At 39.2% G+C, this 22,151-nt stretch overlaps 1 protein-coding gene across 1 annotated transcript in view; it reads right to left on the reverse strand.

Moving 5' to 3' along the window:
* LOC139455688 (adenosine deaminase domain-containing protein 1-like) overlaps positions 1 to 22,151 on the reverse strand; it is a 149,783-nt gene that overhangs the window by 3,097 nt on the left and 124,535 nt on the right. Inside the window, exons 9-11 of the mRNA XM_071237238.1 lie at positions 12,179 to 12,288; positions 9,385 to 9,567; positions 2,609 to 2,846 (exon numbers count right to left, since the gene is read on the reverse strand). Coding sequence (XP_071093339.1) covers positions 2,609 to 2,846; positions 9,385 to 9,567; positions 12,179 to 12,288 — 531 coding nt within the window. The remainder of the gene's footprint in view (positions 1 to 2,608; positions 2,847 to 9,384; positions 9,568 to 12,178; positions 12,289 to 22,151) is intronic.

The following is a 22,151-nucleotide window of genomic DNA, read 5'->3' on the forward strand; positions in this document are numbered from 1 at the left end:
GTGTTTATCGAAAGGGTGTGAGTTGGCAAGGTTTCAATATGTTCCTCAAAAGGGTGTGAGTAGGCCAGGTTTCAATGTGTTCCTCTAAAGGGTGTGAGTTGGCCAGGTTCCAATATGTTCCTCAAAAGGGTGTGAGTAGGCCAGGTTTTAATGTGTTCCTCTAGAGGGTGTGAGTTGGCCAGGTTCGAATATGTTCATCTAAAGGGTGTGAGTTGGCCAGGTTCAAATATCTTCATCTAAAGGATGTGAGTTGGCCAGGTTCCAATGAGTTCACTCAAAGGAAATGAGTTTGGCAGGTTTCAATGTGTTCCTCTAAAGGGTGTAAGTTGGCCAGGTTCCAATGAGTTCACTCAAAGGAAGTGAGTTGGGCAGGTTTCAATGTCTTCATCCAAAGGGTGTGAGTTAGCAAGGTTCCAATGTGTTCACTCAAAGGAAGTGAGTTGGGCAGGTTTCAAAATGTTTATCTAAAGGGTGTGAGTTGGCCAGGTTCCAATGTGTTCCTCTTAAGGGTGTGAGTTGGCCAGGTTTCAATGTGTTCATCTAAAGGGTGTGAGTTGGCCAGGTCTTAATATGTTCATCTAAAGGGTGTGAGTAGGCCAGGTTCCAATGTGTTCCCCTTTAAGGGTGTGAGTTGGCCAAGTTTTAATCTGTTAATCTAAAGGGTGTGAGTTGGCCAGGTTTCAATGTGTTAATCTAAAGGGTGTGAGTTTGCCACGTTCAATGTGTTCCTCTAAAGGGTGTGAGTTGGCCAGGTTTTAATGTGTTTATCGAAAGGGTGTGAGTTGGCCAGGTTTCAATGTGTTCATCTAAAGAGTGTGAGTTGGCCAGGTTTCAATGTGTTCATCTAAAGGGTGTGAGTTGGCCAGGTCTTAATATGTTCCTCTAAAGGGTGTGAGTTGGCCAGGTTTCAATGTGTTCATCTAAAGAGTGTGAGTTGGCCAGGTTCCAAGGTGTTCATCTAAAGGGTGTGAGTTGGCCAGGTTTCAATGTGTTCATCTAAAGAGTGTGAGTTGGCCAGGTTCCAATGTGTTCCTCTAAAGAGTGTGAGTTGGCCAGGTTCCAATGTGTTCCTCTAAAGGGTGTGAGTTGGCCAGGTTTCAATGTGTTCCTCTAAAGGGTGTGAGTTGGCCAGGTTTCAATGTGTTCATCTAAAGAGTGTGAGTTGGCCAGGTTCCAAGGTGTTCATCTAAAGGGTGTGAGTTGGCCAGGTTTCAATGTGTTAATCTAAAGGGTGTGAGTTGGGCAGGTTTCAATGTGTTCATGTAAAGGGTGTGAGTTGGCCAGGTTTCAATGTGTTCATCTAAAGGGTGTGAGTTTGCCAGGTCTTAATATGTTCCTCTAAAGGGTGTGAGTTGGCCAGGTTCCAATGTGTTCCTCTAAAGAGTGTGAGTTGGCCAGGTTTCAATGTGTTAATCTAAAGGGTGTGAGTTGGCCAGGTTTCAATGTGTTCATCTAAAGGGTATGAGTTGGCCAGGTCTTAATATGTTCATCTAAAGGGTGTGAGTTGGCCAGGTTCCAATGTGTTCCCCTTTAAGGGTGTGAGTTGGCCAGGTCTTAATCTGTTAATCTAAAGGGTGTGAGTTGGCCAGGTTTCAATGTGATTATCTAAAGGGTGTGAATTTGCCATGTTCAATGTGTTCCTCTAAAGGGTGTGAGTTTGCCATGTTCAATGTGTTCATCTAAAGGGTTTGAGTTGGCCAGGTTTTAATGTGTTTATCGAAAGGGTGTGAGTTGGCCAGGTTTCAATGTGTTCATCTAAAGAGTGTGAGTTGGCCAGGTTTCAATGTGTTCATCTAAAGGGTGTGAGTTGGCCAGGTCTTAATATGTTCATCTAAAGGGTGTGAGTTGGCCAGGTTTCAATGTGTTCCCCTTTAAGGGTGTGAGTTGGCCAAGTTTTAATCTGTTAATCTAAAGGGTGTGAGTTGGCCAGGTTTCTATGTGTTCATCTAAAGGGTGTGAGTTGGCCAGGTTTTTATGTGTTCATCTAAAGGGTTTGAGTTGGCCAGGTTCCAATGTGTTCATCTAAAGGGTGTGAGTTGGCCAGGTTCCAATGTGTTCATCTAAAGGGTGTGAGTTGGCCAGGTTTCAATGTGTTCATCTAAAGGGTGTGAGTTGGCCAGGTTTCTATGTGTTCCTCTAAAGGGTGTGAGTTGGCCAGGTTTTTATGTGTTCATCTAAAGGGTGTGAGTTGGCCAGGTTCCAATGTGTTCATCTAAAGGGTGTGAGTTGGCCAGGTTTCAATGTGTTCATCTAAAGGGTGTGAGTTTGCCAGGTTTCTATGTGTTCATCTAAAGGGTGTGAGTTTGCCAGGTTCCACTGTGTTCACCTAAAGGGTGTGAGTTGGCCAGGCTCCTTTGTGTTCCTCTGAAGGGTGTCAGCTGGCCAGGTTCCAATGTGTTCATCTAAATTTGATTAGGCTGATTAAATTTGCTTTATTTTTCCTCAATTATTAATTAACTGGTCAGAATGATGCTATTTTCTTTCTAATGTTCCTAACTATCACACCCTTTGAATTATCACAAAGAACCATATATCAATAGCAGTTACACAAAGAAGGATTTGTATTTAAATACTTGGCATATGAAAATGTTACTGATATTGTACCAACATTGGAGTGGTTTTCCCTGTGAAGCCATCTGTGACCTCCACTTTGTCATCTCCCTCTGACCAGTTGACACTGAGTGAGGTCGCATGTTGTCCATCAGGGTAGTGGTGAGTGAAGGATAGGGAGACATGATGAAGGCGGGGATGGTTGATGTGATATGTTGGCGGCAAAGTCTCGCTTAATACATCATATACACGGCAACACACCGCACGGGAAAAGTGGCCATGGTCAAACTTTGAGCCTATGTCAAGAAAACATAAGTTTACAATTAGAGAAAAATGCTTGTTTGGGCGAACCATCTGGCTCTGCAAAATAGCTCTCAATGAAAAAAGTTATTTGCCAACATCAATTGTTTTTATTCTCTGTTGTGTCACATCTGAGGCTCACCTTTGAGCACTTATCCCACTCCCAATTTTTGCTGGTAGTGCCATGACTCATGGTGAATAGACCACCAACCCCAATTTTCTAAAACAGTACGGTGAGACTCCTATCATGGTTAACATTTATACTAAGTTATCTTATAATAATTAGATCTACATCAAGTGCTTTTATGAGTTATCATGGTGTAATATTTATACACCATTTCATATAATTATAGTTTAGCAAGTAATAATTATCATCAGGTAAAATGCATATATAAAATATCAGTAGTTTCAGTTATAGCTTTTTAGATGGTTGCTAGCCTAAGGTATCAAGATCCCATCTCCCAGACAAAGGATATTTATTTAAGTATATCTGTCATCACCTACCGGGGTATATTAGAATAACATTACTTCAATTAAGACTCATTAAGGATTAGCCCCCATACAAGCTTGTCTATAGTGCATTAAGGATTAGCCCCCATACAAGCTCGTCTATAGGGCATTAAGGATTAGCTCCCACACAAGCTCATCTATAGTGACACCCTAATCTCTTTCAAAGCATCCAGTAAATATGTCAACAAGATTAGTGCCAGTCCAACAGGATAAACAGGATTTAGTATTCCCCTCTGTCTAGCCATCCATTTAGCTTAGGACACAACCAATCGTGTATCAACCAATCACATTCCTTTCTATTGTTCAAACTTTCATTAAATACATACTGTAGCCAAGTTCTAGCAGAGAAGGGGTTTGACTCTCTTACCAAGCAGACCTCTCTCCCACAGCCCAGAGTGTTGTACCGACTCTCTGTGGCACCCTCAGTTATTACTAAGTATATTGTAAATTGTTAATTGTTCTTGTAAATAAAATTGTGATTAGTCTCCTGTGACTCTGGCTCTTTGCTGACTAATTCCCCAAGAAAACCAGCACGTCATTTGGAAGGTATTGTTCACCTCGAACAGTTCCATGATACTCCCTTCAAATGATAAATTATGTTCATCCTGATACTTATATATAATCATCTATCAACATGAACTGTCAATAAACTGTGAGAGACTGTAGAAGTACAGTCAAGTCTTGTTAATCCGACACTCGGTAATCTGACAATCAGTTTTATCTGACACAAACAATGGGAACCGATTTAATCAGTGCTATTTAGACCTGTTAATCCGACAGTCTCGCACTCCGACTCTGACCTAATTTGCAACGAATCGCTGAAATCACTCATTAATCAGTCTTGTTAATCCTTCACAGTGATCAGCGTACTCCATGGTCATCTGCTCGCGAGTACACAGCCCCATGTTTTGATGCGAACAAACAAAACAGGATTAATAACGTGCCTAGATTACCTCAGTCTGATTTAAATTGTATACAAGTTCTCGCTTCCGCTGAGGACATCCCATTACAGGTCATGTCAGAACGACCTTTCGCGAACTTTGACCGAACAATGAAATTACTAACAGGAAATCATTAGCCCTTAAGAAAGCAGCTTTCTTAAAGCCCCACCCTGACTATAAATAACCCGCAAGGTGGCGGTGTTTCAACAATCTAAAAACAACAATAAAATCCTAATTCTCACCGACTCCCTTAGTGGACTACAAGCCCTCCCAAACAAAAATACCAAAAAACGACCTAAATTAATAAACCAAATACTTAAAGGCTCCAACGACCTAACAAAAGCAGGCAAACAAATAACCATCTTGTGGATCCCCGCCCACGTAGGAATTTACGGCAACGAAAGCGCCGATAAAGCAGCTAAGTTATCTCTCAAAATACCAGAAATAAGCCTAAACCTACCCATCTCAAAATCAGAAATTAAAAGTGTAAACAAACAAAACATTACCAAAAAATGGCATAATCAATATCAAAACTCAAAAAGCCAAATCAAAAAAGTGCTCAGAAAACCACTAGCCAAACCTAAAATCCTACACCCCTCTAAAAAAATTGACAGATTAATTACAAAACTCCAAACAGGACACACGAACCTAAATAACCACCAAAAAAAACTTAAAAGACACACCACAGGCAACTGACCCCACTTCAAACAACCCGAAACCACAGAACACGCACTCATCCACTGCACCCACTACCAAACACACAGAACCACACAACAAACCACCCTCAATCTAAATAAGGTTCCTACTCTAGATGAAGTACTAAACCCTCAAAATAAACTAGAAAACTTCAAGGCCCTAGGCGTATTCCTAATCAAAACAGATCTAATTAAGCGCATCTAAAAACTCATCAATCTACCAATCCAAAATCCAATAAACATACAAACACCCCCTTCACCCTTAGTTCCCTCCTCCACCCACCTCGTCATTTTTTCCAAATTTAAAAATTCCAAAAATTCAATATAAGCAACCCCTAAAAGCCCCCTCTTGGATTGCACACACCACTTTCACCCTTTTCGGAATACACGAAATGGTCCGGCCAGGCCCGTGTGCGAAATACGCTTCAGTCGGAAAGCGCACGTTAAATCTCCTATATCAGTCAGTCAGTCAGCGGTGTTTCAGTTTCGAACAATGACTGACAATGTAAACACAACCGAGTGTCGGTAGAAGCTTTTAGAAAACCATACGGGATCCGTATCACCATTGACCGTCAAACTTCGTATCAACTTGAATGAGAAACCATGGATACAACAAATGGCTCCATATCTAGATATAAGTCAATAAATTTTCTGTATTTTTCTCATAAAAAATCAAATCGATCGTGTTTGGCGTCTGCATCAATCACAGTGGGCGGAGCTTATTTACGGTTGCGCTATAAATAGCAAATGACATGGTCATGTGTACATGTGACACAGTCAATGTATTTGTGGTCAAAGTGCATTGTGTTGTATATTTTTACGGCAGAACAGCAGCAGAACATCGGTTTCGGGTAATGTAACAGTAACGATACCTAAATACGAAATTGACGACACGATTCTATCAGTTCAATCCGAAAATTACAGATATTTGTTTAGTTTTGGTCATTTGCATTCAACAGTTAGATCTCTACCACACAATAATCAGTTTATATTTATAAAACCTAAATTATTATACAGATTTTTCAACTAGTGTTTAGGAAGGGGCCTAATTTGAAGCGCCAGAAGTTGCACCAATATTTCTCAGCTTGACTACAATAGATTAATATGTCACGTGTATCAACATAACAATGCACATAAGCAACTGGCAAACAAGTATTTGTCACAAAGTGACGAAATGTCCCCCGCCGGCTTATGAATTATGTGGGGTTTTTCCAAATATTTTATTCCTTTTGAATAATATTATTTTCTGTGTTAGATACCTCCATGGAACTATTTGTCATACTCCTAAAGCCAATATCATCAAACATGAAGGAATCCAGAAATTAGTTCTTGAGATATTGCGGCAACACCGTTTTCCAACTCCAAAAGCAGATTTGCCTGCTGTGACCTTGAAAATGGGGTCAAGGTCACCAAAACCGACTGGTGTCTGCGGTGTCTGTATATACACCATACATGTAGTTCCAAATATGAAGACAATCCAGCGATTAGTTCTTGAGATATCGCGACAACACCGTTTTCCAACTCCAAAAGCAGATTTGCCTGCTGTGACCTTGAAAATGGGGTCAAGGTCACCAAAACCTACTGGTGTCTGCAGAGTCTGTAGATACACCACAGTTCCAAATATGAAGACAATCCAGTGTTTAGTTCTTGAGATATCGCGGCAACAAACAGGTGGGACATACGGACGGTCGTGAATACTATGTCCCCCGCTCCGCGCTTTCGCGCGGCGGGGGACAATAAGTAACGAAATATACTTGATGTTTTGACCTACATAAAGCGTATCCAGATAATATTGTACTTACGATAAACAAAAACTCCAATACACATATTCCAAGACAACTTTAATTATGAATTTCCTTTTCCTTCATAGAATTTTCACACACAATATTGAATTTGATCATTAGATCCACACTTGTCCCATGTATTTTTTGTTCGGGGTATTTGGGTACACTTCGTGCACAAGTTTTAAAATACAATCGGGGATCCTTTTCACGTTATGTCCACACCAATCCTTCATCTGCTGCAACGTTTAAAATCCGTTTCTTAAAGTCTAAGTATCTGCGATCTCTCCAAACACTTCGTTTATTTAGCTCAGTCCAGAAGCAATGTGTTCGAATCGACGAATTTCTGCAACATGGTGGCCGCACCATTCCCTAACTGTGATTGCCTGTGCCGTGTCATGCATGGTTGACAAAAGAAGTGTAAACATACATATTCGGCTTCATCTGGTTCCACAATGAAATCTCGCTGTGACACTGATTCACTTCTCCCAAGAAACGGCACTGAATTTATCAAAGTTTCTGTTGCACTTGCAAGGGCGGGAAGAGAGGCGCCATCTTGTTGATTCGAGTTGTGAATCTGAATGATGTCATCTTGAATTGGAACTTTCTCCACGATAAAGTCACCAATGTCATAATCGAAATGACCAAAGGTTCCCTGATTATCTCGAACAACTCTTCGTCAAATGAAAATGTTTTGTTGCTCATATTGAAGACAAACGAAATTGCAAAGTTCTTGACAGTTGTAAGCAGCAACTCGATGCGCTCATGGGGCGTGGTTGCTAGGAGATCGCGTTGTCAGAAAGGGGGAAAAAAAGTTTTAGAAAGTAATAAAAGAAATCTGCAGTGCAATCCAAAAGTACCATGTTGCAGGATATTTTTTAATAATAATATTCATGAAAAAAATGTTTTCTAAAAGTGCAAATTAATTTATTAATTCATCCTAAGTCGTAACCCTGATCATGTGGTGGGAATATTTGGAAGAGATCTTGTGATGACGCCGTGAATGAGGCCGTGTGTATTACATTGTTGAATTCAACTCACCAGGAAGATTGTTGAGGCACACATTATGACAGATGCTCGTCATGGATGGAGAAAAAAATGTATCTTAGAGAAACATTGTTGCTTTGAGCTTCCAGACAAAACATGTGTTCATGCCAAAGTAGTTTACAAGAGAGGACGATCTGTGCAGCCAGTGACCTGAATAAGCTTGATGAAAATAATGTTGAAATCCATTTTCTAAAAGAACCAGGTCAACTTTATCTTTGTTCTGTTGTTTATTGAAAATTCGCTTCCGAAGCAAAGCGAATCGATCTACATCATAAATTAATTCATAGACTAGATTCCAGTACCAAGTGCCTAAACTTTTTTTTAAATGTCATAAAATAGCTTACACAATTATTGAAAGACATTTTTTGATAAGTAATATATTTTATTTCGTCCGCCCGCACTCTCTGGTTAAATTAGGCTTGAGGATAGAAACACATACAAAACATAGGGATGGCCTTATGCAAATGACACTTGGCATGGCAATCAAAAGGGATCTGGGTCACTGGGACCCGCCAAGTCTCACGGATCGAGGTACTTCGGCATGAGGAGCTACATCGGACAAGTGTGACTTTGCCAAAATACATTGCTACTGGGCAATGAAAAAATGTCACGGAAACGACAAAAAAATACTTTAAAAATATTTTTGACCATTACCAGGGTTTTTTACACGATCGTTGTCATCCAAATTCCAGATGAGGCAAGAAAAAACACTGTTGAAATCACTGATTGCCGTATATATATTGTGAGAAATGCTATTTATAAACAGCAGATATACCATACACCACAGGATAACGATTGGTGCCGTAACACATATTATGTTTTTTGTTCAATTACACTGCTCATATTCAAAACGACAAACGTATTTCGTTCTCGTCCAGAGATCTAGAATATAGCTATATAATTTCTGTGTTGGACTGCGTTGGATAAATCGTGGACATTCCACGGTATCATTTTATGAAGATGTGAAGACGACATGACAGGTGGGTTCTGAAACCGGCGTTTGTATAATAAATTACCTCTGTAGTAGAATTATTGGGGAATGAATCTGGCCTAGGTTGCAGTGAGCCAGAACTGTCATTCCCTATACTACTTCTTTTATCAATTTGTGTGAACTATATGCTCATATGGACCATTTGACAGTTGACAGTTGCAAGTGATCTTCTGTAACATGTTGAATGAAAATGTTCACCTTCCATACAAAAGGGTCCATCATCGAGTTGAATACCAACTATTCAAAGTTTCAATAGACTTATGGAGGCTGTGGAAATTGCATGATAAGGCACAACATTCATAAGAAAAACACAGAGACACACAGCAGTGTTCGGGGGCCATGATGTCATAGTACAACGGCATGTGGGTCAAGCCTGGTTTTGGTTTTTGGCTGTTTGACTGATAATGGTCAGTATACATGTATGGTGAATGAATATTTGGCAGGACTATGTTGCATATCAAAATATAGAAACAAGGCAACACACATAGAAATTCTTCTGTAGAACTATTACTTACTGGTTGACATAAGATAAGTAAGAGTGGGGTTTAAGTTGCCAGTTGTTGACATACCTACTATGATTGAAGAAAGGTAGACAGGTTGTAGGAAGTGAGAGAACAGTGCTCCCTGTAGTCCCAGGATGTTCCAGCGGAGCAGCTTGTCACTACTGGACATGACCATGATGTCCTCACCGCCCTCAATGTCAGCCAGGGTCTGACATGGCTGCTGGTCTTCAGCAACAGGCAGCACAACACCTGCACAACAACAATTCCATCAACAGGTAGCACAACACCTGCAAAACAACTCCATCAGCGGGCAACACAACACCTGCACAACAACAAAAACTCCATCAACAGGTTGCACAACACCTGCATAACAACAACAACTAACTCTATCAGGTTCCATTGAAAATGTGCTAGGTTCTTATCATTACGGTGCAAACTTTATGGGGTTGTGAATTATACTGAACAACAAAAGTTCCTGTGACATTGATTTAATGCAAAGTTATGTTTTTAACCAAATCTAAAACAATTTCGGTTTTCAACAGATAAAAGGCTCCTGTAAGTGTTCAAATGGTTTAATTTGCCATACTGACTTCAGAAAATGCGTGATTTCATAAAAAACATGAACATGCCAAAATGTCAATCTACAAATCAACAGCCTGCGTGTCCACCTCTGGTTGCGATGCAAGCAGCACATCTTCGTCTCATGGAATTGACCAGGCGTCACACAAAGTCCTGTGGAATATCTGTCCATATCTGCTGGAGCATGTTTCGAAGTTCCTGGAGTGTTTGGGGAACACGTGGTTGACGTCGAAGGCGCCAATCCATCTCATCACACATGTGATCGATTGGTGAGAGATCAGGGGAGCGAGCTGGCCAGATGACATTCATGTTGTTTTGTTGAAGAGAATCCGGAACAAGTCAAGCAATATGAGGCCGGGCGTTGTCATGTTGAAAGGTAATGCCTGGGCCATGATGACACAAAAACGGTACAACAGGGCCGATGATCTTGTCGCGGTAGTGCTGTCCATTGAGATTTCCCTCTACCACCATCAAATGGGTCCCCTGTCTTGCTGTAATCCCAGCCAATACCATAACGCTGCTGCCCCTGAACCGATCTTCTTCCATGACACAATGATTGATGTAACGTTCACCTCGACATCGGTACACTCGAATCCGTCCATTGCTGTGGCTGAGCTGAAAACGAGACTCGTCAGTAAATAGAACTTGTCCCCACTGCATGGCCATCCAGCGTAGACGCTGTCTGCACCGCTGTAGACATGCCTGACGGTGGTTTCCTGTCAAAATGGGACGTCTGGTGGGTCTTCTGGCGACAATCCCTGCACATCTGAGGCGACGATGTACGGTTGGTGAAGATATTCTTCGAAGGCCAGGGATGCTTCTTGCAGTCACTGTAGCTGGCTGGAATTGATTTTGTAGGTGTGTTGTTCAAATCCAGTTGTCTTGTCGATTATTGGTTATGCGTGGCCTGCCACTCCGAGGATGGTCTCTGACTGCATTCGTCTGTTGCCAACACCAAATGGGGTTTCTGTGGACATTAAATTGTCTTGCAACATTACGTTGACTCGATCCTGCTTCAAGCATACCAATGGCTCACAGACGCTCATTTTCGGACAGGCGTGGTATTTCATAATTTTGAATAATTGCGTAATTTTGTTGTTTTTCTGAGTGGTGTGTTGTCAGCACGATGCTAAAAAAATGCATATGGAATCCCGTTAACGCACATGTTTTTATACCCATTCTTGGATGGTGAAATGTATGGGGCTTGCATAAAAGTCAACTTTTGCATGGAATGTATGCTTTTCTGTTGCAGTTGCGTTTTTGTGACTTGATTCCATACATGTACTACAATACTGAAAACCAAACTTTACTTGTTTGAAAAATATACTAAAATATTGGTGTCACAGGAACATTTTGAGTATATTTGTAATTTGTGTGGCTATTTCTATTTAAAGGGTGTTTATATTCCATAGTTTGGGATCCTTCTGTTGGTTTTCTGTGGTAGGCCTGGAGGCACAGCTTGGTGAAGGCTTTGTTAGATAGAGTTGAGCATTGGTCGCATCTTGCCTCATCTGTGCATTTTGCTTCTCTGCAGTTGTTATGAGGAATGACAACATAAAATGACAACACTTCTTGCAAGTAGCAGTAGAGGGAGATTCCATGACCTCACAAACACCTCATACCAGCTTAAAACGTACGTCACTACAATTAGCAGCTATTAATATAGACTTATTGTGTCTGTTTTACATAACTATAAGAACAATCTTAGATTAATGTGACTACTACCAAGTGCTAGATCGTTACAACTATAACAATAGGTGATGATTCTAGCACACACAGGAAAGAAGTGAGGATTCTCGTCATTACACACGCTTGGGTTACTATAGTGGTATATTGGGAACAACTAATTGTGTGTGATTGACAGTGAAGAGGTCGTCTGCTGAAACTCTGAGTTAGTGTGAGTGGAGCCAAAATACAGGATTTATGGCAAAGATGTAATAGAGGTAGATGATTCGCAAGAAGAATAAGGCAACATAAGTGAAGAAGTTCTATTAACACAATAGCTTTCCAACATCATAAAATCTGACAACAATGATTTTTGTGTCACCACGTATTTGACAATCATTTACAAGCACCAAAAATGCATGAAATTTATCATTCCCTGATTTCTTAAGTGTATAAGTATTGATTGATGGTAAATAAGGATTTTGATGACTTGCTTACCTACTCTTTACATTTTATAAATAAGCATTCATAATGGCATAATTCATGGTCATATTTAGTAGCAAGTCTGCCTAAATCATAAAGAATTGGCACCTTTAACAAAAAGATTGATTATTACCATCTTCATCTTTGATGGTGAGGAAACTGCATCCTTCAGCATCAAAGGAAGGGAAGTGAGCACCAAACTCAAGCAGTTCCATGTTTTCTGGAGTCAAATCACTCGATGGCCTGAAAGGGAACAACCCCCGGAACATGAGATTTCACAGACACTTTGCAGCAAATGCAACAACACCCGTTTACACTGGCCTAATCATATATCTGCATTGTTGGTTCCAGGACCAAATCCATCCAATGCAACCAGTAACAACCAAGGAGTCCACTGCAAACTCTAAGGAAGCCAGCTGTGTTCTCCAAGTTTTCAAGGCTGTAACAAAATCAGATCTTAGTTCTTGCACCCGCTACACGCAGATGTGAGGACATCCCATTACAGGTCACTTCAGAACAACCTTTAATGAACATTTACTGACCAATGAAATGATTTGACAATAGCCAATCAGAAAGCAGCTTTCTCTAGCTTTACAGCACTAGTCTTAACTGGCGATTCCATTCCAGACTACACTTTGAAAACTATTTTGACAATGATCTTGATTCAAAATTTGAAAAATGAACCAAAGAAAATCCTGGCATGTGTAATAGATGGCCGTGGTTGTATAGTAGTGCTTCACACTGGCCATGGAGAATCTCTTCCATTCCAAATGTTTTTCCCCATTGAATCAAGAGAGAGACAATGATTTCAATGGAATCATCACAGCCCGTAACTGTTGTTTGGAATACCCTTTGTTAACCCTTTTGAGGTTGAGTGATTAGAAAACACATTCTGACTGTCATTTTCCCAATCTGGTAAGCAACGATTTGATTGGTCCGACGAAAGGTCATTGTGATGTGATGCGTATTGAGATGTCCTCAGATCTTTGTTTAGCGGTAGCGAGAACTGAAATCTGATTATAACGTATGACAGATAACAAGAAACTGAAGGGCACTCCATTTCCTGATGTTTCATTAATATCCCAAACCCGTAACATACAACCATGACAAACAGAAAGTCCCACGCCTCCTCCTAAATCAACTTGAAGAGTATAATCAATTAATTTTATCATTAATTAATCTAAAGTACTTGCAAGAGTCAACCTCTTCAGCACCATATCCTAAAAGCTCCCCAATCTTAAAATACCATGTACATCCAGTTCAAAAACAATACTGGGGATTTATCTATGATTTGAAAGTAAGTGCCCCTGGCAGGCATATTTTGTTCTTAGAAGCTTTCATCTTCTTAATTTCAGTTATTTTAACATTGCATTCAATGCAATAATGTAAAATAAAGCATTTAAGTCTCTTCCTCTTTATTGGTCCTGTTTTCAGTGAAGTTGAACTCACCTTGACCAAGACCATCTTAATAACCATAACAACATGAACTGGGTATTTTGTTTAATTCTTGCAGACCTGAGCCCCTGAGCAGGTCTAGATAAATCCCTGTATTACTTCCAGACCATGACCTTAGGTGAGGTGAAATGGGTTTTAACATCAAGTCTAAGATAATTGCACTTATATGTTGATGTGTATGCACATGTTTGTGTGTGGCTGCTTGTACTAGTCCGGACTAACTCTGATTTTATAGTGCTAGCACACTGAGATACCATGCTGCAGTTTAACATGAATACCTACTCAGACGCAGTATACTGGCTCCGAGACTACCAGTCCTTGTTTTAGCCCCTTAATGCCGAGTGCTAGGCAGGATTACAACAAGTACCATCTGTTAATATCTTTTGGTATGATGCGGCCAGGGATCGAACCCAGGACCTTGCCCTCTCCGGGCATTTGCTCTACCCACTAGACCATGGAGGCGGTCCACCATGACCTTCACCAAGACTACTTCTTAAGATCCAACAATGACCAAGTCTCAGGATTATGCAAGTAAATGCTACAGAAACTGGGATTGAATGATGAAACCATGTTTCACCACAAAGATTGTCCTTGACTACATTTCATGTGGCAGAATTTGTAAAGATTCAGATGAATTAATTCTGGACTGAAAATGGGCCATTTAGAAAATCTGATGGGTCACTGCTGATAATATACATGATATACAACATACGATTTTCGTCTGACAGTATAAGCCAGGTAAGGTTCACACCTATTCCTTTGAAACATGCTTGGTGCATACTATGTTTTGGGGTCCTCACTTAATTGGCAGACTAGCTTGCAACATATCAACTGGCATTTTCTAAGAATTATCTGTTTCAAATTGATCATTATTTGCATTTTGTTTCTAAAAACAAAATGAAAGTATTCTGGCCTGTTATTTCACTGATGTCAGCTTTTGCATCATGGCCATCCAGACTTGTTTTGCCTATGTCATGGAAATACACATCTTGAAATATGATTGGCTACTGCTGGTGACATGGACCAATCACAGAGATCAAAATAAAACACTATGGTGCAGTTACATGACAGCGTTTCACGGTCATTGCATTGTGTACAATTATCGATTATATGGTGTGCAGAGTATAAAGAAGAGATACTGCTCCATACAAAGCTATACAGGGCGGGCTCAACCAGTTTACCCCAACTTTCATAACATTTGTTAAAACAACATGTTCAGCCATGTGTAGAACAGAAGAATAACTGTTTGATAGGCAATACTTAGAAGTTGACGATTGACAAGGTAGACACAATTTATGAATAACAACTTCTGTATTTACTGTAAAGGCAACATTTCAGTATAGATCTTTATACCGTTGTCAAGCAAAGACAACAATACCAAAACGTCACCTTTACAGTTGTCAACAAAGGTCAACAGTAAAGGATCTGTAACAAAAAGTCACCTTTACAGTAAATAAAGAACTTGTTATCCATAAATTGTGTCTTCTTTGTAATAGAAGGATTAACTTGGGTATTCCACTTTTAGGGGTGGCTGACAGTGAGATCAGTTCACTTCACTCAGAGTTCACTCTCTCACTGTCTCTATCTTATCAATCCCTTCCATAACTATTAACTATGTTCACCAATCATATCAATAAGTATGAATCGTCATCATCAATGATAACTTTGTTCACTCAGTTCATCAATTAGGTTCTATGTCTGATATAGATAAGCCACATGGACTTTTTGGACCCCATCGGCACCTATTCCAAATTCCCAAATTCCCAAATTCTATATAAGCAACCCCTTAAGCCCCATCTTGGGTTGCACACACCACTTTCGCCCCTTTCAGAAACACATTAAATGGCCTGGCCGGGCCCATGTGCGAAATACGCATCAGTCGGAAAGCGCACTTTAAATCTCCAAAGTAAGTAAGTAAGTAAGTTTTGGAGTAAAATGCAATCATCGCAAGTCAATGTCGATTATGTTAAGAATGTACATGGTGGTGACAAGGTTTAGTTAATAATGGGTATAAGTTTAGAGTTTAGAGACATCATCTCACAAAACACAAAACAAAATGCTGATGATGCGTCCCACCTTATTTGAGTTCTGACATAATCATGATGTAATTGTTGTAAGGCCTTACAAATGTATATCTATTGTAAAACATAAAATATGTGTGATCTGTATGTTGTAAAACATAAAATATGTGTGATCTGTATGTTGTTAAACATAAAATATGTGTGATCTGTATGTTGTTAAACATAAATTATGTGTGATCTGTATGTTGTTAAACATGAAATATGTGTGATCTGTATGTTGTTAAACATAAAATATGTGTGATCTGTATATTTTTAAACAAAAAATGTGTGTGATCTGTATGTTGTTAAACATAAAATATGTGTGATCTGTATGTTGTTAAACATAAAATATGTGTGATCTGTATGTTGTTAAACATAAAATATGTGTGATCTGTATGTTGTTAAACATAAATTTAAAAAATAAATATTTCTAAATCCCACTCAGCCACCGAGGCTTCCACAAAATGAAAGGTACTTTGAGTACCCCTCTGACAAGTCTAAATTGGTACTGCTCACATGGCTGAAAGATATGAATACACAATGCCATTTAGAAAGTGGTCAGATGTAACAAATGTCATATTTGGGATAACACTTTCTTAGTAAAGAAAGCGTTTTACTAAGAAAGTGTTATCCCAAATATTAGGTGCCTCACTCTGGCAAGTATGGGTACGAATCCAGGACGGGACTCAACCCCCCCAAAAAAAGGTATGAGAATCTGTACTTTACTAAGAAAGTGGTCTCCCAAATATAACATTTGTTAATTTGACCACTTTCTAAATGGCATTGTGTATTCATCTCTAAATTTTGTTAAACATGAATTAAAACAAATTATATGTGACTATGTAATTATGTTGATCTATTAAATGTGTGATCAAAACACAACAGTAAAACCAAAAACTATTGGTAGTAAAATTTTATGTATCATATATGTTGATCTATATGTTCTACAACATTGGTAATAAAATTGATGTATGAAACAAGTTATTCCACTTATTACACTTCTCTAACAATCTGACCCAGCCCACTATCAACACCCCTAATGATGGGCAACACCGTTATTCCCCTACAAATGTTGGTAAAGTTGGGTGACACTGTTCAACCATGTTTAATGTTATACAGTTTTTGTGAAAGCATGATTCAGAGGTTTAATGAGGTTAAAAAAAACCCAAAAACTGACCTTATTTGTTTTATATCAGATTGGAATTAATTCAAACACAGTGTGTCATGATGGCCCCTCAATAATTTCACTGTTTGCCATTTGAATACTGAATGAGTTAATGGCAGAATGGCATGGCCTAGAATGAACATATATTGTATATGCCAATGTACAGTTTCAAGGTGGCACAGCATGTTTTAAAAAAACCTGAAAGCTGACCTTCACCTGACTTATTTGACAACCTTTCCAATACAAGGCCACATCCTAAAGTGCTTCACCCTGTCCAAGGTTATATATTAAATGCATTTAAACTTATTGAGATAGTGCAACCACAAACATTTGGGAGAGATGTTTCAATTTTATAACCTTGACATTTGACCTTCTCACAGCATGTGCCAAAAGAATTCCTTTGGCTCACCTGTATACCACATGCTATCACTAGTAAACAAGTATGAATTCAATAATGATATAAACACCTATACCACCTTTTCTCAATTCCCCAGCAAACTTGCATGGGCGAGTTGAGGTAAAGAAGAAATATGTGTACGGGACCGTAACATAATTTATGCCGAGCTTCATCCAAGAGAAAACCTAAAACAATACTCTCTTATACGATCACCTTAGGTACACAGAGTATGGTTACTAACAATTGAAAGGCCGGAACACTTGATGCATGTTTATGCAGCATATTTGCTTTTGATGTCATCAAAACATGTATTTAAGTGTAAAATGACTCAAAAACAAAGAAATATTCTTGTTGAGCCTATTATTGATTTACTAGATGCGACAACTTTTTCTAGCATCTGGAACGATGATGACGATACCTTTCTGTCCTATTTACTTGGCAGCTTGCCAACAGAAAGTACTATTGCTATTGAAAACAACGTATGGACAAATATAATGCTCCTTGTATGTAAAACTGTTAAAAAGTTGAAAAACCTACTTAGAAACATTATATGATAACAATGTGAAACTGCCTGTACATACTAGTATATCACCCGTTGTTTATATACATTTGTAGAATACTTTAATATCTCATATCAATGCATACACAAATTAAAAAGTTAATCACACCCCTACTGATATTGGTGAGATGTGATTGAAATTTACTGACAAAAACATCATGGTAAAACAAGTACTGTTTTTGACCTTAGACAATACCTCAAAAAAGTATGGATCTGCAGGTTTAAGTAAACGAGTTACGTTTGATGTTTCATGTGAAAATGTTCCTAAAAGTCTCTACTTGACATGACACGTGAAACAGATCAGTAGCGGGTATAACCGCCACGTGCCCGGATGACGCATTCACCCTATGTCTCATGCCTCTAGTCGAACGTTGGATCTGTTGATGGGTGCAATGGTTCTTCCAATTAGCGTAAATCTTGTACAGGAGGATCTCGTGCCTGTACGTGCCGCCCCAGAATATCCCAAACATGTTCAAGGGGGTTCAAATCTGGGCTCATTGCTGGCCAGGGTAGAGTCGTTATTGCACTGGCCCTCATGTAATCCACGACTGCACGCGAACGATGAGGCCTGGCATTGTCATCCATGTACTGAGGTCGAAAAATATGTCCATCTTTATTAATATGATAACCATTGTGTTTAAGCTCTTCTGATCGTCTTTATCATTTTTAGTCAGTCGGTTAAATAAATGGACAGATTATTCAGTCAATTTGTAAAATGAATGAAATATTTAGATATTTAATAAATTGCCTGAGTGAATCATATTTTACACATTGAATGTAACATATACATGCTTACAAAAGAAAATGCTTGTGAAAACAACGTCTATCGCGCATGGAAAACTTCCCAACCAAACGGAAAGGAACAAGAATGATTCTGTTCAAAGCTGCAGCGAATGAATGAAAACAAAATGCAAATATCATTATTACAACCTACCAAAGTTATACTGTATCTGGGAATATCAACATAAAGGAACATTATCCATTGCGTATGCAGCTGTACAAAAATACTTATTCAATGTCAAATGTCTCTGTGAGAATCAAATACTTTAATAATAATTATTTGGAAACAATATTTGGAAGATATATGAAATATATTAAAATATTTAAATATATCGTTTTTAAACGTTATTTAAATGTATCGGATATTATAACCCGTGTTCGTTTCTTAACTGATCACTTAGTTTGTTTCAGTTGTTTCACACACCGGTAGGTGCCAAAGTCAGCTGATAAAGCTACCTTCACATGTAAACACTTACTTTGACATATCCACTGTGCAAGATAACAGTAATTAATCAATCAACGTATTTCCTGTTGATCCTTTGATGTCTGGGAATGATCCGTTGATTTACAAAAAAAGTAAAGCAACTGATCATACATCTCTTGCTGGGCTGCCACGTGCATATTACATAACTCACATTCCTCCTCACTTCAAACCTGGATTTAGATTGAATAATTACCCCAGGTACAAGAAAGACCAAATTGGAACCTTCGTCGGGTAATCTGAGTGGTGCTAAAACTAAGTATACATGTTATAAATTCATTAACTGAGCAGCAAGTGAATTACGACAAATACACAAGTATAGGGTTATACCAGAAAATGTGGATGACAACAAGGGAGTAGTAATTGTATCATCCACGCAATCCGAAATCCGCAAATGCTTTCACTCAGGGATACTTTTTTTATTATTAAACTGTAACCATCAGGGGTATTTCCAAATAACGACATCCGATGAGCTTTCGCCGTTATTTGTCTGTTTGTTTAGGCTGAAGAAATTAATTAGCATGCGCCCTTTGTCGAAATCTTCATAGATCACGGGTAACCAATCAGTTTTCAAAAATGCGTAAGTTTATTTAGCTGTCCTTGCAGACTGGTAGCCCAGTCTCTTGTCACGCTCGGTTACGTTAGCGAGCAAATTGACTCACGGCAGCTAGTAAGCCCAAGCGGAAATCCAAAGGTCATATTACCTAAAGAATCAACCTTCATTTGAGAAATATCTACTGCTCTCAAATTCAATATTTCTCCCAATACTAAAAGTCAGAACTTCCAACCAAGGATTACCAGTCGATGGCTGAACATTCCCAGGGAAGATAGCCAGTGTCCACTCTGTGATTCTATCGCTGTGGGAGATGAATTGCATTATTTATGCTGATGTGAAGCTTTTCACCAACGGCGATATGAACTCTTAAATAAGCAATATCTTAAGTTTCCAAACATTTAAGAAAATCATGACCACTAACAGTGTAAGAGATCTAAAAGGCCTATCTAAATTCCTTAACAATGTGTACAATACAATTGGTAAATTGTATTAGTATCCACAGATCCTATTTTCATTATTTTTGTTAAATTGTACATAATAAAAATGGTAGATAATTGTATGTCATGTTTTTCTAAGAATAAATGAGTTTGAGTCCGACACCCGAGAAGAAGCCAGAGATTTGTGCCCCTTTTTGAATAGTTTACAATCAATAGTGTTTTAGGGTTAGCTGTGTTGGCTTAAACGTATTTTTATTTCAAAAGAAATCTGGATCGGTAAACAAGCAAAACTTGCTTATGTAAATACTTCTCCAGGTAACAACTTAACAACAGCTGGATATATATAAGAGAGTGCTGAACATAAACATACAAAACGCACAAATGAAATACACAAAGCCAATACACTGAAGCAAGTGGTATCTGTGAAATAAGGTAATGCAGTTTTCCTTTACTACTTGCATAAACTTAAGCTACTCAAACCTTTTGCTTTTGACGATGTCGTGAACTGATTTAAGAAGAGTCATGTTTGTAGAACTGCTTAACTACTGCAATGTAATATCATTTTAAGACCTTACCCATGTGTGTAGAAATACACAGTGTTTCTGATATTATAGTATTTTTGGACAGGTATAGAAAAAGTGAATTGCATCTTCAAGGTGATATCCACAAGTGCAGTCTGGTATGTCTGATACATGTCGTCTAAACTAATCAACGTTTAAGGCACTGCAGCCGAGCCTAAGGCGACAGAGGACAATTTGGCATGATCTATGAAAATATTTGAAGTCAAAATTATTAATAATTGCATCAGAACGATTAATTAAGGATTTGATTTCTTTTAATGAGCGAGCTTTAGTTACTTCATCGGATAGAGGGTTCCGCAGGTTGATCATATCCAGAAGAATTGATTAAGCATAGGTCTGTGTTCTGCATTTGATTGTTTGTATGTTGAATCTATTTCTAAGGTTATATTTGCTGTTATCAGAGAATTGAATATACACTTTTCAAATATTTTGGCTAAGCAACTTGTGAGTGCTACAGGTCTATAAATTTGAGCATTCATGTTCATCGCTGACACTGACACCACATCAGCCCGGCAGTGGACTTGACTCAGTTATTTGCGCACCGATTATATAACTCCTACAATCAGGGTGGGTTGGTTGTTCAAAGCGAAACGGACGACCCCGTCTGTTATCTAATAAATGCTGTGCGGCGTCTTTGATCTTGCCTCCAACCATACACCTAATAGTAGTAAGCGACGATAAGGATGGCCTGGAAATAAACACAATTCTGTCTTGTTGACAAGGAACCAAATCACCTGTCAAGCATTTTTGTCATGTATGTGTGCCCAGTGTATCCAATTTACTAGAATGCTTCATATCCACAAATATGTATATAGAAAATAGATATTTGCCCACAGCAAATATTCATTTGCTTAATTGCATCAGTGTGGTTTATCAAAACATGTACAATGCTTTCTTACGCTTGGTGAGCCAGACTGAAATTGAACATTAGGATAACGTCAACAGGGATAAAAGAGGTCATACCAAAGAACTTTATTTACTAGTCGAAAAGTCAGACATTCCGATCAACCAATACAAGGACCACCCAGATCTCCAGGCTGACCAGGTCAACACCCCAAAGGAACAGCTCTACGCCAAACAAGGAGTCCCTTTCGTCATGGTGCACAAGAAGGGGGGACAGGACACCGAGTACGACATCACAAACTACACAGACTTGAACCACTTATTCCAGAGTAGTGGCGTACCGACCTCAAACCACTTCATCGCCAATACCGCCGCCCTCCTTGCCAAGAGTCTCTACCAGAATCCCGACCCCCAGGAAGAGAAGCTGACCAAGAGACTACTACAAGGATACCGCCGCTAGACTTCTAGCCACACACGCTCGCCAGCCGACGCCGTGCCTTCCCACGCTTGACCCCCACACCCCCACACCCAGGCCCAAACTTTTCCATATTATTGAATATTCTTTTATCACCCACTCCCACCCAGCCAAATCCCACCTCCTTAACTTTATTAGAACAGGCTGTAAACTTATATTTTTTGGGGGGTTGCACTTCTTTATTTAATCATTACGCTTTTTTACCCCAATAGTATAAGTGCTTCCCCGTGTGCGAGATACGCTTAAGTCGGAAAGCGCATGTTAAATATCCGAGGTACCTACCTACCAGAACTTTATTTGCTGTTCTGGTCATACAT

The sequence above is a fragment of the Haliotis cracherodii genome, unplaced genomic scaffold (genome assembly GCF_022045235.1).
Source record: "Haliotis cracherodii isolate W230 unplaced genomic scaffold, xgHalCrac1.p SCAF_11, whole genome shotgun sequence".
NCBI classification, from domain to species: Eukaryota; Metazoa; Mollusca; class Gastropoda; order Lepetellida; family Haliotidae; genus Haliotis; species Haliotis cracherodii.